Source organism: Bos javanicus, chromosome 21 (genome assembly GCF_032452875.1).
Source record: "Bos javanicus breed banteng chromosome 21, ARS-OSU_banteng_1.0, whole genome shotgun sequence".
Lineage (NCBI taxonomy): Eukaryota > Metazoa > Chordata > Mammalia > Artiodactyla > Bovidae > Bos > Bos javanicus.
In genome coordinates, this window is record NC_083888.1 from 29,097,129 (window position 1) to 29,113,822 (window position 16,694).

The following is a 16,694-nucleotide window of genomic DNA, read 5'->3' on the forward strand; positions in this document are numbered from 1 at the left end:
TGAAAACAAAAGGAAAATTGTACATACTTAGAAATGAAAAATGGAGACATTATCATGAACATAAAATTTAAAATCCTAAGTTCCCATATTGCAAAACTATGTAGATATACTGAAAATGGAGTAAAATTAATTTTCTAAAAAAAAAATATGTTCCAAAATTGACTCAGAAATGCCCCAGGACCTAACATGCCCAGTGGGAGAAATCCAAAAGCAGCCCAGTGTATGCCCAGACAGCTCCCCACCCTGGTGAGACATTTGACACTTAAGTAGAAGATGATTCTAAAACCCAGTAAATGATCGCAGAATATACAGTATTCTTTGGTTTCTTTCTGTTTTGCACACAAGAGCAAGCTGCAGAATGATTCATCTCCTATGTGAAATGGATAGCAAAAACCATAAGTACAGATCGTCTCAGGAACATAGTAACAGATTGGTTTGAAGCAATCTATTAATATACCATGTCCTATAAGAGCAAAAGGAAACCCTTCTAATCATCTCCATGGATACTGAGAAGGTTGTGACCAAAAAACCCCCCAAAAACCCAGCATATATTTCCCCCAGGAAGCCTTAACACTTTGAGAATACACAGATACTGTTTATTATAAGCAAAACACATGCTTTCATTCAAGTTAAATGGTGAGCCATTAAATCATCCTATTGATGTCAGGAACAGGTATGCAGCCTGAATCACTATTCTTTAATACTGTTCTCAAATGCAGTTGGCTAAGAGAAAGAAATAGGGGAATTAGTGTAAAGGGGGAGGCAAAAGAAAATCTTAGAAACAGTCAGAAATTACAATTAGGGTGTTTGATTATAACACTGATATACAAAATCAACTACTATCCTATATATCTGGTGAGAATACAAAATGTAAAAAATTATTCCATTGAAAATGGTAGCCAAATGATAAAATATCTAGAAATAAACAATAACTAATTCATAGGATCTATGTGAACAAAACCGTACAACTCTATGAGTGACATGAGATTTGAATGTAAGTTGGATGGCAGCATTCCTGGATAGGAAAACAATTCATCTACAAATTCACTGTGGCCCCATTTTTAAAAAAAGTTACGTGTGAGAGAGGCAAGTGTGTGTATGAGAAAGAGAGATAAAAGAAAGAGAGAGGCAAGTGTTCCGAGGAGCCTTGACCTGAAAATATTTATATTAATATGAATATTTTCTATTAACAGGAATGAAGCCTCATAAATTAAAGGAATTCATAGGGAGATAAATCAATACAACAGAAGTAGATTCAAACACTTTGAGGAATTTAGTTACAAATAAAGTGGCATTTGAACAAAGGGGGAAAAGACTATATAATTTTATACCAGAATGCAATTTATATATATTGCTAGAATAACTTACTAAACTTTTGAAGGGAAAAAAATCACATCTTTACCTTCATTTCCTGCAATAAATGAATTTCTGGGAGGTAAGAGTAGGTAAAGATAAACAGATGAAACCATAAGGATTTAGAAGAAAATATGAGTAAATTTATTTATAATCTTAGAATGGGAAAGGTCTTTTAGAACTGGAAACAAATTCTGGGATCTAAAATGGAAAATAAGGATAAATTGACAACATAAAACTTTAAATTTTATATATGTGACAATAAGAAAATCAATAGAGAACCTCAAAAGACAAAAATATTTTCAAGACATAAGACAGAAAAATTTCAAAATATACATCCAAATTAATTAAGAAAGAGCCAAAACTGTGTAAGGACATAAATTTACCAAAAAGTGACCAGAAAACATTTGAAATGATGTTCAACTTCACTCCTAAAAAAGTGAATATTGTAATATTATTCTTCACTAGACTGGAATAAAAGCTGTTTGAGAAAACCGAGAAATTGATCATTTCATTATACTTTTGATAAGTGTAACCACAGATCAATTTTTGAAGAATCATCCGACAATAATTGACAAAAGTGTTAAACAGACATAGTCTTAAATTCAGCAACTCCATTTTCAAGTTCCAATCGATATCAAGATACAGTCACAAAAGTATGTCATGATATAAGTACAACGATGCTAATTCTAGATCTGTGTATAAAAATAAAGACAGGAAATATTCTATAGGTTCACTAATAAACAAAGAAATTATTAGTGCACAGGGACAATGGAAGGCTAAGTAGCTATTAAGAATGAGGTAGATCTTTATATGTTGTTATGGAAAGATCTCTTAACATCCAATGAAAAAAGCAAAGTGCAGGGCACTGCACACAGCACAGGTTCTAGAAATGGACAGAAAAGGAGGTTCTCTCTCCACGTCCCCTTTCTCCCTCCTCAGTCTCCTTTCCTTTGTTTCTTTCTGGAAATGCCCGTCCCTCCCCAGAAGCTCACTGGTGGTCCTCTATGAGGAGATAAGGCAGGGATGGTGGTGGGGCACTTATTTTCAGCCCTTCATACTTGTCTTTCTACATGTGCATCTTTTCCTTATTACTACGTTTTAAATCACAGAGTAGTTATTTGCATGGTCAAAATCCAAACTTCTTCTGTTTGCCTTTTCATGTTTTCTGTATAAAATACAAAACAAAAAAGGTTTTGTTATTAAAGCAAAACGTAGTAGGGCTCAACTTGGAATAGCAGTAAGAAATGAAGTACTCTGTTTATATATCAAAACACTTCTAGTTGTTTCTAAAGACACTTTAATAGAAAAAAAATGTGCATTTTTATCCACTCCATATAGAATGAGTGTACTCTGAGGACAGCCCTGCTCCAAACGGCATTATGCTGGACTGTCCTTATTTATCAACTTTCTCACTGTAAACCAGGTACCTTTTCTGAAGGTTCTCACATACACATTCACACACACATAGACATAGAGAGCAGGCACACACCTCCATCTTCCTCAGTGCACACAAATCCACCCAGAAATGAGTGAACTAAATGGCTGGAGAAGGGCATGCAATTTCTTTTGCTCTGAAAAATCAAATCTTCCCTCATAACATAGCCATTTCAGGGGTTAGAAGCAAATTAAAGATCCCCAGGAGCTCAGGCATTTTCGGCAGTTTTGAGCTCTGTGAGTTTACTAGATGAAATGACAGAACAGGACAGACTGTCTTGTCCTGTGTCTTCCTCTGATCACATTCAACAGTAAAGATGGGAGAAGCAAAGTGACGATTGTCAGGTAGAAAATCTAAGTGGAGAACCGCATCACCACTTGGATTTAAAAGAAAGTCCCCCTTGCTTTCAAAACACAAGCTTCCAGTGAATCTACTCATTCAGCCAGCTCTCTGGGCTGAAGCTGGGTGCATAAACTGAGCCTTGCCAAATCAGAAACCGGAGTTACTGGTATGCAGCCACCGCTAGTCGATCAGCCTCTCCTGCTAACCACCACTGGCCTGCCATTCAGGAAAGCCATCAGCCACACCACCCCCTCCCCAGTTCCTGCAACACAGGGAGTCTTTTAGCCTTTTAGCCCTGGCACAAGGAGAAAATGCATGGAATACTTTGGTGACTTTGTTGTGCATTTGTATGGATCCACAAATTTTATAAGGCTAACCAACTCCAATATATGTGAAACATTTAATACACTGTTAAAAAAACAGATGGTTTAATTTAGCTTCAGCTATCATTATATCGGGTGGTAATTCTAATAGAATTCTACTTGTTCTCTACAACAGATTCACTCAACTGCCTGGTGCCTAGGGGCAGCAAAGGAAGCTTTAGAGCGTTTGGGATCTACAGAAATTCCCCCGATTTGACTGAATCTGGTCCTGGTTCAGAATCAACACACACCTGTGTCCATCCTGATTCCCAAGAGGGTAAGTTGGCAAAAATCAGGCTGGCAAAACAATAATTTACAAGATAACTATTATTGTCTCTTTTTAAAAGGGCAGACATAGCATAGAAGTGTTTATCAACTGTCTTTGGTAGAGAAAATTAAAGTCTGAATTGAAAAAAAACGAGTAGTTGGGTTTTTAGTTTTGTTTCACCAATCATCTGATGGGTTTACTGAGTGTGGTTTATTATCGTGATTAACTTCAATCTAGGTTTGTACACAGGCAAAAGCAGGTATGAATTTTCACGTAGGCCCTCATGGCAAGTGACATGCAGGCATGCAAACCCGCTGTCCAGGCCTCCCCTGGCAGTCAGTCCTGAGCTACCCCAACCTCTGAAGGGCTCACCAGGCAATGTGGGATGGACAAAACTACCTCTCAGGGGTCCTGCTGACCATAAGGACGGCTCCAAGGATATCAAGTGGCTCACTAAAGAGGGTTAAACTGAAACGTGCTGACTTCCCATTACTGAAAGTAACAAGGAAACTGAAACAGACATGACAACGATGGGGTACATGTGCATCTTTCAGGGTTTAATGCTGCTGTGGGATCAGCCATCCCAAGTTCTCTTTAAGCCATCATCATGGCGTATCTGTGTATGTCCTACACGTTGGGATCCAGGGCTGGGTCAAGCGAAGTCTTTGGACACAGCTTCAACGAAGTTGGGCGCCGACATCAGGATGCCGATGGTGCAGAGGATGGTGAAGACGGAGAAGGCCATGAGACACAGGCGGTCCACCACACAGGCCGCGAACTTCCACTCACTGCACACGGCCTCACTCTCGTCCTGGCAGCGGAAGCGGTGGGCGATGTAGCGCACCTCCTCCAGGATCTTGGCTAGGTCCGGGTCCCCCTCAGAGGGCTGGCCGCCGTGCAGCAGGTGCTCGTCATGGGTTGGGGAGCAGGCCACGCGGCCGCACACGACCCCTGAGTCAGGGGTGGGTGCGCAGTGCATGGTGTCCAGGCCGCGAAAGCCGATGTACAGCAGGTTGCCATTGGTGGCCGGCGGCCCCGCCACTGCGCTCATCTCCACGCTGGCCAGGCTGCAGCGGCGCTGCTTGTGCTGGCAGGCTGGCCGCACCTTGTCCTCCCCCGGCCTCTTCATGCGAAGGAACCAGGCACACCAGTTCAGGAGGATGACTCTGGTCTGCGGAGACAGCACAGTCTTAGAGGAGCTGGGCAGGGCCCACAGCTGATCCTGACAGCAAGGGGGTACAACTACAATACCTGCTAGACTTCGTGGGGGTGGACTGGGGTGGACCCTGGGCATGACAGGTCGCCACACCTTCCCAGGCGAGTTTACACAGGCAAGCAGTGCCAACGGGGTATGATGGTTCAATCACTTGTCAGGTGATGATAAAGCAATGCAGAAAATCACCCTGGGAAGAAGCTATGGGCACAGTGCCATCTCAGGGAAGACAGCCTGTGTGGGTGAAGAGGGTTGTCTTCTCAAGGGAGCCCTGAGCCGGGGAACACAGCATTTTACATCTGGAACTAGGGACCATCATCTTCAGTTCTGTGTGAGGTACCCCAGTGTGCAGCAGCAAACTCATAAAGGCACCCCTGGAGATGTTAAGTTTTAAGGGGCAACCCTGTGAGACTTGAGACACCATGTGCATCCCTAGCCTGAAGCAGTCCAGACTGTTACATTAGATCACTGCATTCCTTGCATGATATTCTACCCTCGCAAAGCAGATTTTGGAACTTGTCCTGATAAAAGCCAAGTGCCCAAAAAGTCATCGTGGAACAGACAAGCAGGGTAGCATGCTCCCAAGGTGTGAGGTTTGCTGTGCCGACAGGTGCTAAGTTGTCAGGGCATAAGTACTTAGTAAGTGGTTTTGACCTGTTTTATTTATAGAACCATTAGGTATTCCTTCTGTCCTAGGTACTCTCTGGAAAACACAAAACCCTGACTCATGAAAGGTGCTGTGAACCATGGCAGCTTAGGAACCTCTAACCTAATCCATTAGGCTGCAGTGAAGACTGAATGAGATGATACAAGACAAAGTGCTGTGGAAAGTCTGAAGCTGGAGTTGGCAGACTTTCTTTAAAGGGCCAGATGGTAAATATTTTAGCTCTGCTGATGGAGTGCAAAATCAGCTCAAATCCTTTCCATTTATGGCTGATGTATACACACATATATATGCACTGTGTGTGCGCGTGTATATATATATGTAAATATATAAACCACTTTACATCAGAAACTAACACACTGTAAATCAACTATACTTGAATAAAATAAATTAAAAAAAAAGAGACTTAGGCTCAAAGAGATAAACTGGCTCAAGGTCATACAGTGAGTCTGAGTCACCTATTGTGTTCTGACTTCCACAGACCCATCCATAAAAAGGTCTGTCTGTTAGGTTCTCCGCAAGCACCCGTGACTTTAGCCCAACCCCCACTGGGAAGGCACCAGAAAGCCAGAGCCAGAACTCAAGGAAGCACATGGGTTGTGAATGTGCCCAAACCCAGGAGACCTGAGCCTCAGATTCAGGGCTTTGCTTTGTCCCACACGTGGGGGTCTGCGCATCCCCTGGGGCACAGCTCAAGCTAAATCTATTTTGAATTTTATGGCCTGAATCATTAGCTTTCAAGGCTAAAGCATCTCAGAAGATGAGACTATCCTCTTGGCACTTCTCAGTCTGCTTGTGACCTCTTCTGTTAGGTTATGGTTTTGTTTCTGGCTGTGCAAATGTCACATAATGCCGCCGGACTGGCAGTGTTTTCTTCATGGCAACAGATTATAATGAAAGCTCCTTGGAGGTTGTTTATGTTTCAAAAACACATAGAAAGAAAGAAAAGAAAAATGCAGTGTGTTATATAAAATGAAAGAGAAATACAAATTTTGTATTTGCTTTGCACCATTGCTTTAACATGTTCTTGTGCTGAGAGGTGAATACTCAGCATATGCTCTAATTCAGCGGAGAAGGCAATGGCACCCCACTCCAGTACTCCTGCCTGGAAGATCCCATGGATGGAGAAGCCTGCTGGGCTGCAGTCCATGGGGTCGTGGAGGGTCGGACATGACTGAGCGACTTCACTTTCACTTTTCACTTTCATGCATTGGAGAAGGAAATGGCAACCCACTCCAGTGTTTTTGCCTGGAGAATCCCAGGGATGAGGGAGCCTGGTGGGCTGCCGTCTATGGGGTCACACAGAGTTGGACACGACTGAAGTGACTTAGCAGCAGCAGCTCTAATTTAGAGTTCTCTGGAACAGTAAAGTGCTACTAGGTCATTAAAAATGGTTTTGTATCTTACTGCCTTAATTTCCTTCTCTGTACAATGGTCAAAACAGAAAAAATAAGAATATGTGTTTATATTTTGGCATCTGCATAAATACTGGAAGGAAAAAGAAATTAATTGAAACGGTTATTAATTGGTGATGGAAGTAGGGGTAGGAATGGGAGCAGAATTTTCTTATGTATAATTCTTCTTTGATTTTGACTTCTGATACTTGTAAATCTTATTTCAAACAGATGGGTGGATAGACAAGAAAGTCTTTCAAGGTTCTAAGTCAGAAGAGAATGTAGGTGAATGTACACAAATATGTCTCAGCTTTTTTTTTTTTTTTTTGAGGGGTGGGGAGTGGAACTTCTCAAAACAAGCCTGCAGACTGTGGTGATATGACCTATGTGAGAGGTTGTACCATTTTGGGGAGCCCATTGCTGATGCCATGAGAGAGTTATCAAGTATAAGGACTTGCTGTGAAAAGAATTCAAAGGCAGTCACTCTGTAAAGCCAATTTCTTTAAAAAAAAGAAAAGAAAAAAAAGGTCTTTCTTAAGTTAACTTTTGTGTAACTGTAAATTATTGTGCAATGGATACTTTTAGAAGGCCCAGGAACTCCCTGCTCCTGGAGATTAAGGAAATGCATTTTACATCTTGCAGCTGCATTCAGTCCTAAACTGACTCTGAACTTGGACTCAAGATTATGGGTCAGCAAAGACAGGGTTGTTTTGGCATGAGAAGGCTTCTTTAGCTCCCAGTGGTCCCTAAGCCTTGCTCTCTGGACGGGAAGACTGGAAGGTTTGTGGGGCCCCAGAAACAAGTGGGGTGAGGGGTTGGGGTACAGCTCTGCTCTGGCTGGGGGTTTGGTCACATCATCACATGAGGTGGGAAAAGTCCAGGCCCTGCTCAGCCCTCAACCAAGGTTTGCCAACATGGCAAATAGATGGGGAAACAGTGGAAACAGTGTCAGACTTTATTTTTGGGGGCTTCAAAATCACTGCAGATGGTGATTGCAGCCATGAAATTAAAAGACGCTTACTCCTTGGAAGGAAAGTTATGACCAACCTAGATAGCAGATGCAAAAGCAGAGACATTACTTTGCCAACAAAGGTCCGTCTAGTCAAGGCTATGGTTTTTCCTGTGGTCATGTATGGATGTGAGAGTTGGACTGTGAAGAAAGCTGAGCACTGAAGAATTGATGCTTTTGAACTGTGGTGTTGGAGAAGACTCTTGAGAGTCCCTTGGACTGCAAGGAGATCCAACCAGTCCATTCTGAAGGAGATGAGCCCTGGGATTTCTTTGGAAGGAATGATGCTAAAGGTGAAACTCCAGTACTTTGGCCACCTCATGCAAAGAGTTGACTCACTGGAAAAGACTCTGATGCTGGGAGGGATTGGGGGCAGGAGGAGAAGGGGACGACAGAGGATGAGATGGCTGGATGGCATCACTGACTCGATGGACGTGAGTCTGAGTGAATTCCGGGAGTTGGTGATGGACAGGGAGGCCTGGCGTGCTGCAGTTCATGGGGTCGCAAGAGTCGGACACGACTGAGCGACTGAACTGAACTGAAGCAAGAGTGGGTATAGTGTTTTGGACGCTGGACTTACATGGAGCACAGCCGTGGCTTGAGAAGCATCAGCACACATCACAGGCCATCAGTGCTGGGAAACGTGGGGACCATGGGGCCTGACCTGGGCTACGATGACAAATGTTTATTTTCCATCCATTTCCTTTTATCACATCCCCTGTCACCACTGTTAACCACTTACCTATATTTTATAGACTTTTGGTTAAACGACTTTCCTATGTGTATTGTGATAAAATAAAGTTTCATATATTGAGATAGAGGGAAGTCATTCTGGCTTATGCATGAGTTAACTTGAATTCCCTGGTGGCGCAGATGGTAAAGCGCCTGCCTACAAGGCAGGAGACCCGGGTTCAATCCCTGGTTTGGGAAGATCTCCTGGAGAAGGAAATGGCAACCCACTCCAGTATTCTTGCCTGGAAAATCCCATGGACGGAGGAGCCTGATAGGCTACAGTCCATGGGGTCGCAAAAAGTCGGACACAGCTGTGCAATTTCACTTTTCAAAAACAAACATACATTGTACATCTGCTTTAATTATTAAAGGAAAGGGCACACTGACCCAAAGTAAAGTATGTCCATGATAAAAATTAAATGCCTTTCTTCCTGGGATGTCAGTGCTAGCCCTCTGATGATAAGACTCCCTTCTCAGGAACCAAGGCCATGCTGAATCAATGTGTACAGGCTGATCTGTTATTTTTACCTTGAAGAAATGTAACCCCAACTTGTTTAATGTTCTTTTTTCTGCCAAGATATAAAACTGTGCTGAAAATCCTGCTTCTCCAGAGCAGTTTCTCAGAGTCATCTGGGAAGCTGGTTTCCAGGCTAGCCCTCAGTTTGATAAAATTCCTTTCTATTCTTATTGCTTATTGATTATTTTGTCGACAACTGAATGTATATGTGTACACTGCTCACTGTCTCTTACTCTTTTCACTCCTCATTCTGTTTTGAAGCTCCAACCAGCAGCTGTCGTCTTCTGTGTTGCTTCTAACACTGTATGTGCAGAAAGGAGGTTTAGAAACACTGTTCAGTGAGAGATGCAGAGTGGTGGCCTAAGCCCATTTCTGGGATGTCAGATTGTAAGGACAGCCCTGTGGGATCCTGACAGCACTCACCCTGCTCCCCAGGATGCAGAGATATGCAGACACGTGAGGAACTGTAGCTTTTTGTTTTGGAATCCAAGTTTTTTGGGGGATTTTTTAAAATAGATGTCATCCTTGGAGCCCCCTCTGGGGAAGGCACCCTGACCCTTCTTCTGGTGGAGTTGCTGGGGAGGAACTCACCCACTTGGGCATCTTGCCACCATCGGGGTCGTGGTGGTGGTACTGTAGCACGATCACCGTGACAACCACAGAGAGGCCCACGATGATCATGGTGCTGGCGAAGTACTGGGCTGCAGAGAGCGCAGATGCAGGAGTGTTACCACAGCACGGTGCGGGGAACCCAGACGGTGGCATCCTGACCAGGGGCTGGGGAGTGAGGCTCAAGAGCACAGCGTGACTTCTTCCAGGCCTGCAGCCCACAGCCCACAGCATACAGAGCTGCCTCCTCCAGTCCTGGTGAGCAGCCTCACCAGCTGACTGAACTTTCAGGAACCCTGACTGCTTCGTCCTTCAGTGAAAGTTAAGTGCACCTCATAGGACGGTGATAAGGTTGTCTGATAAGGAAGCATCATTGTCAGAACTGAAACCACTGGTACACAGAGGAGGTGGTCACGACAGTTATGACTGCAGGCCATGGGCAGGCTGCAGAGGTCTAGCAAGGGCAGATCGGGTGCCACCCAGCTGTCTTTTCAGGCCTGGAAAATGACTCTACTTACAGTAGGCTCTGGCTCCATCAACCCAGGGCCATGGGGGTGGGGAGTGCCAGCTGGCCAGTCTGAGGAAGAGGTCAGCTGCAGTGTCCTTTCAGGCTGAGAACATCAGCTTCAGCTTTGATGGTAAGGATGCGTTTCTCTACCTTGGCCCAGGTGAGAAGCAGCATGGAGCTCCTTCCTGGTACACTGGCTGTCATCTGTGAGCCTAAATGGCCACTTAGCCTCTCTGGGCCTCAGGTCTCTACTGTATAACAGGGACAGAAATGCCTTCTCTGCAGGGTTGGTGCAGAGATTAACAATTTTATGGGCCAAGAATATAGGAAAAAGTTGGCACAGGTGGGCATTCTTTAACTGTCAACTATGATTATTAAACCTTCAGTGTGGAGGAACGATAAATTAGGAGATTGGGATTAACACATACACTACTTTATATAAAACAGATAACCAATAAGGACCTACTGTATAGCACAGGGAACTCTACTCAACATTTTGTAATAACCTATAAGGGAAAAGAATCTGAAAAACTATATATATAAAACTGAACCACTGTGCTGTATGCCTGAAACCAACAAGATACTGCAAATCAATCATACTTCAAAAAATAATAAAAAAGGGATTAGAAGCATGGATTCAAGTGCAAAGAGTATTAAAAATAATGAAACAAAAATATGTATGATCAATGTCTCCTTAAACAAGCAAAACAATGAATTATCCTAACATAAATGCAATAAATAGATAAACCTTCATTGTGGCTATCCACCAAGGGGCTGAGCTCTTAAACAGACATCCTTGTACAAGGCTAAGCATGTGGTCATACACTTGGTTAAAAACACCTCCTACCCTCCAGGCAGGCAGGAACTCATTGCTTTCTGATGGAGACCAAGAGGAACATACAAGGAGCTACTGGAGGAGGACATTTGAGACTTGACATCAGCATCAGGGACCTCTGGGAAGGGGAGGGAAGGGGGACCAAACCATGACTGTTATGGGCTGCATACTGTGTACCCCTAAAATTTGTACATTGAAGTTCTAAACAACAAGTACTTTAGAATGTGACTGTGTTTGAAGAAAGGGCCTTCAAAGAGGAGACTAATTACCGTGAGATTGTTAGTGTGGCACCTGGTCCAAACTGGCTGGTGTCCTTATAAAAAGGGGAAATCTGGGAACTCAAAGGGGCACAGAGATATGAAGACACAGAGGAAAGACCATGTCGGGGAACAGCAGAGGGTACCTGTCTGCGAGACAAGGAGGGAGACCAACCTTGCTGGCCCTTTGATCCTGGACGCACAGCCTTCAAAACCGGGAACAAATAAATTTCTCTTGTGTAAGCCACCCAGTCTGAGGACTTTTATTGTGGCAGCCTTAGCAGACTCATACAGTGACCTACAGAGATCCAGGGGGACTGGATCCCACAGCTGAAATCTTGATAACAGAGGTCGAAGGCCAACAGCTGTCCTTCTTCTAGAAGGCCTTCCAGAAGGCCATTCCATTCTTCTAAATGTGGGCTAGGCAGCCGCTGAGCCTGTGGGTTCATCAGACATCAGGGCCTGCTGACTGCCTGGTTAAGGGTGGTTTCTGCTGCAGGTCTCTACTAAAAGTGAAAGGATGGGGTCAGAAGGTCAGGTTGAAGTATCCTTGTTTCTGGGATGGTTCTGAGAAAAACATGACATCCACAGAGGCTCTTTATACCTATAGGCTCTCTGGTCAAATATTATACATCCAGGAAGCTCCAAGAAGAAGGGCCTTGGCTTCTGAATTTGTGAAGTGAAGCCTGAGGGTATCACGTAAGGACCCCTATTCCTACTTACCCCTGGTTAACTACACAGGACTGCCACTGTATAAACTGCTTTTCTCTTTCTGACCTCCACCATCAAGTGGGAGTGGGGACTCTCATCAAACCTAATATCTACTGGCAGCATGTTTGCTTCCTGTCCTCACAACTGGCTTGGAGGTGTGGTTTCCTGACCAGGAACCGAACCTTGACTGCAATAGCCAGGGTATTGGGTCCTCTCTGGGCCACTGAGCACCCCTGCTCTGCATGTTCCTGTTTACTCCAGTTCAGTCCAGTCCAGGGAGGTGCATAGCAACAGGTGATGCTGCCTCCTGCGTTTGTTCTCTCTCCCTGGGCAGACCATCATCTTTACACCTGCCTTTGTGTGTGGTTTGTTTGCTCTCTCTGCATCTCCTCTGCTGGACCGGTCCCTGCTTAACCTACATCACACTCACATGACTGACTGTCTCCTTAATCACAGAGCTAATCAATAAATACCTACAGACTTTTCCCCCACAGCCAGCTAGTGAGTGTTCAAATCTTTAGATTAGAATGGCTCCTGATTCATAATTTAACAAGGGAAGACCTCTGTACCTGGAAGGTACTCAGCCCAAGGGGCTGAGAGGGTTGTGACCCTTCGCTGGTTTCCCTGGTAACCAATGGACCAATCGGACTTCAATTCTCTTAGGTAACCGATGGGGTGTCACTCCATAACCCTTTTGCTTCAGATGTGTAAGATCTCCCATCTATCAAACCATTGGTGTCTCCGGGCTCTTTCTTCTGTCTAAAGTCTGGGCAAGTACAGGGCTGGCAGGCCTGTGGGGTGTATCCCAACATGCGGCCAAAATATATTTGTCCTGTTCACCTTCTCTCACAAGCTTGAACTTTCTACAGAGATGTCAAGTTATCTTGGGAAACAACAGCTAAGAGTTAAAGTGTGACAATGAATTTGTGGAAAAACAGTGACTCAAGCTAAAATAATGAATCTCTGATGGTAAAAATCTCTGGCTCCATAACAAGTGTGTGGAGAGGTGCATTGTGGGAGGAAAGGGGGCATTTCTGCATCTTAAGGCCAAACCACAAAGCTGGATTCCCTGTCCCCTTCTGTGTGCCCAGGTAAGCAGAGGCCATGAGTCAACTCTGAGTAATTAAAGCAAGTCATCCCCTCACAGCAGAAAGGGGCAGTGTGCAGCTCTCTGGGGTCCTGGAGGACATGTTTCTGCTCTCTGCCTGTGCTGGGAAATCCCAGGCACTGTCGAAGCCCAGGTCTTTAGAGGAGCCGGCTGCTTGCTTACCTATTAAGGGCACTGAGTCAGAGGTCGCAGGCATGATCTCAGCTACCAGCAGCATGAAGACGGTGAGGGAGAGTAAAACTGTGATTCCTGAAACAGAGACACACACTGATCCCTGAGACAGAAAAGAACGCAAGGCCTGAACTCCAGGCAACCTGAGAGTCAAAGGAGGTATGAGGGTGGTATTCCCAACACCAAATGGAATGCCTGGTTTTCTATATTCACAGGAATGGGCATTTTTCTGAGGACTGTTGAGAAATCCCTGGAGAGACAAACTTAGAAGCCAGAACTTAGAACATCTCAAAATAAATCATTGACTTCAGCACACATATCTTTTATTATTAATACATTAGTATCTAGAGGTAATTTCCAAGCAGCAGGAAAAACAAGAGATACAGTTGGAAGACATGGCTTCTGGTCTTGACTTTGCTACTTACTAGCTGTGAGACCTTGGATAAGTCATTTATGTGCCCAAGCTGAGCCCTATGAATAAAAATATGACCTGCTCTATCAATAAACAATAGATGTTGCAGCCATCAAGCCATCACATTGCAGACTCCCAGATGGTGCACCCTGAGGACACTCAGGATGAGAAAACACAGGATACTGGCCTTGGAGAGCTCAGGTATACATCACAGGAATGATTTCAGGGAACCCAGACTCTTTGCATCTTCCCAAGCATAGGAAAGCACTAAATTTATTAACTTGAGAAGTCTGGTTTTTAAATAGTAATCTTTTGATGTTTCAACTACTCTGTCTGTGGCAAAAACTCCTAAATATATCCTAGTTTCTTCCTTACCTCTTTGGAGCAGTCCCTCAGAGCTATCTGGGATGCTTTAGCCCGAGCCTGAAGTCCTTAGAAAGTCCACCAAATAAAACATAATTTCACTTTTTGGTTGAGCTTTGTAGTCAGAAAGTCGACTACAGTAGTCAGACACTTGTAGTCAGAAGTTATAGGTTTGAGAATGATTTCTATGTATATCAAACACAATCTTTAGTAACTCTTTGAGATGTTGCGGGACTCATTTCACCAATCTAATTCATAGTTTTCTTATCTTCCTATTGGATGATGGTAAAGAATTACATTGTGTGTGACCATATAGAAATGCAAGCTGATACTATATTAAACTTAACGGTGTTCTGCCCACAACATATCCCAGCTGGCTGCCACCAAGGGGTGGGGAGGGGTGTCAGGAGGGGAGAAGGCACAGGCCCCTCAGGGAAGAACTGGTTCTTCCCTTGGCATTCCCATCCTCTCTGCAGGATCAGAGGAGCTTGTGGGATCTCAGGAGGGCCTGGCCACCCCGCACAGGGGGCTGTGGTGTCAGGGAGTCACCCTGGGCTGGGATGTACTGAGCAGACCCTGGATGTCTCTGCACTGGGCCCCTGACTGCCACCCTCAAAGCAGGCCCCTCCCATCCAGCTCAGACCCAGTACTCACCCAGGGAGATTTTCTCTCCAGAGTCTGCAGGGAGCAAGAAGACGAGGAGGGCTAGGGCAGAGATGAGCACACAGGGGATGAGCAGGTTGAGGCCGTAGTAGAGAGTCCTGCGGCGGATGGTGACTGTGAAGGTCACGTCTGGGTAGGGTTCTTTGCAGCACTCGTAGAACTTCTCACTCCGCTTGCCCAAGACCCCTTCATTGCCGGGGGCGGGGGGAGAGAGGAGGGAGCCACCATTGAAACAAGGGGACCTGTTGGTTTTAAGGGGTTGTAACACACACAGAGGCGTGGAATTTGCCAAGTACAGAAAACTGGCTGTTTGAATAAATGCTTTAGCTTTAATATATATTTATTTAAGGGTACCTTAGTGATATTTGAACAAACTGGCAGATTTTTTTTTTTGACTGCAGATTATATGATTTTTTTATTTTTGTCACTTTTTTAACTGAAGGATAATTGCTTTACAGAATTTTGTTTTGTCAAACAATAATCAACCATAGGTACACCCATGTCCCCTCCCTCCCGAACCTCCCTCCCATTCCTCTACCCATTCTACCCTTCTAGATTGTCACAGAGCCCTTGTTTGAGTTCCCTGAGTCATGTAGCAGATTCCCACTGGCTATCTATTTTACATATGGTATTGTAAGTTTCCATGTTACTCTCTCCATACATCTCACCCTCTTCTTCCTCCCCAACCACCATGTCCATAGGTCTGTTCTCTATGTCTGTTTCTCCATTGCTGCCCTTAATTCATCAGTGCCTCTTTCTAGATTCCATATATATGTGTAAGTATATGATATTTATATTCCTCTTTCTGACTTACATCACTCTGTATAATAGGCTCTAGGTTCATCCACTTCATTAGAACTGACTCAAATGTGTTCCTTTTTACAGCTGAGCAGTACTCCACTGTAGATATGTACCATAGCTTCTTGATTCATTCATTTGTCATTGGACATCTAGGTTGCTTCCATGTTCTAGCTATTGTAAATAGTGCTGCAATGAACACTGGGGTACATGGGTCTTTTTCAATTTTGGTTTCCTCAGGGTATATGTCTAGAAGTGGGATTGCTAGGTCATATGGTGGTTTTATTCCTAGTTTTTTAAGGAATCTCCACACTGTCTTCTATAGTGGCTGTATCAATTTACATTCCTATCAGCAATGCAAGAGGGTTCCCTTTCTTCACGCCCTCTCCAGTATTTATTGTTTGTAGACTCTTTGATGATGGCCATTTTGACTGGTGTGAGGTGGTATCTCATTGTAGTTTTGATTTGCATTTCTCTAATAATGAGCGATGTTGAGCATCCTTTCATGTGTTAGCCATCTTTATGTCTTCTTTGGAGAAATGTCTATTTAGGTCTTTTTCCCACTTTTTGATTGGGTTGTTTGTTTTTCTGGTATTGAGTTGTATGAGCTGCTTATATTATTTTGGAAATCAATCCTTTGTCAGTTGTTTCCTTTGCTATTACTTTCTCCCATTCTGAGGGTTGTCTTTTCACCTTGTTTGTAGTTTCATTTGCTGTGCAAAACTTAAGTTTAATTTAGCCCCACTTGTTTATTTTTATTTCCATTACTCTAGGAGGTGGGTCATAGAAATCTTCCTTTGATTTATGGCATCGAGTGTTCTGCCTATGTTTTCTTCTAAGAGTTTTATAGTTTCTGGTCTGACATTTAGGTCTTTGATCCATTTTGAGCTTATCTTTGTGTATGGTATTAGGAAGTGTCCTAATTTCATTCTTTTACAAGTAGCTGTCCAATTTTCCCAGCACCACT

General features: G+C 43.8%; 1 protein-coding gene across 1 annotated transcript in view; it reads right to left on the reverse strand.

The window, feature by feature from the left end:
- Positions 1-574: 574 nt before the first annotated feature.
- Positions 575-16,694, reverse strand: part of LOC133234299 (neuronal acetylcholine receptor subunit alpha-7) — a 139,615-nt gene continuing 123,495 nt past the window's right edge. The window contains exons 7-10 of the mRNA XM_061394662.1: positions 14,921-15,115; positions 13,483-13,569; positions 9,884-9,993; positions 575-4,934 (exon numbers count right to left, since the gene is read on the reverse strand). Coding sequence (XP_061250646.1) covers positions 4,416-4,934; positions 9,884-9,993; positions 13,483-13,569; positions 14,921-15,115 — 911 coding nt within the window. The 3' untranslated portion in view covers positions 575-4,415. The remainder of the gene's footprint in view (positions 4,935-9,883; positions 9,994-13,482; positions 13,570-14,920; positions 15,116-16,694) is intronic.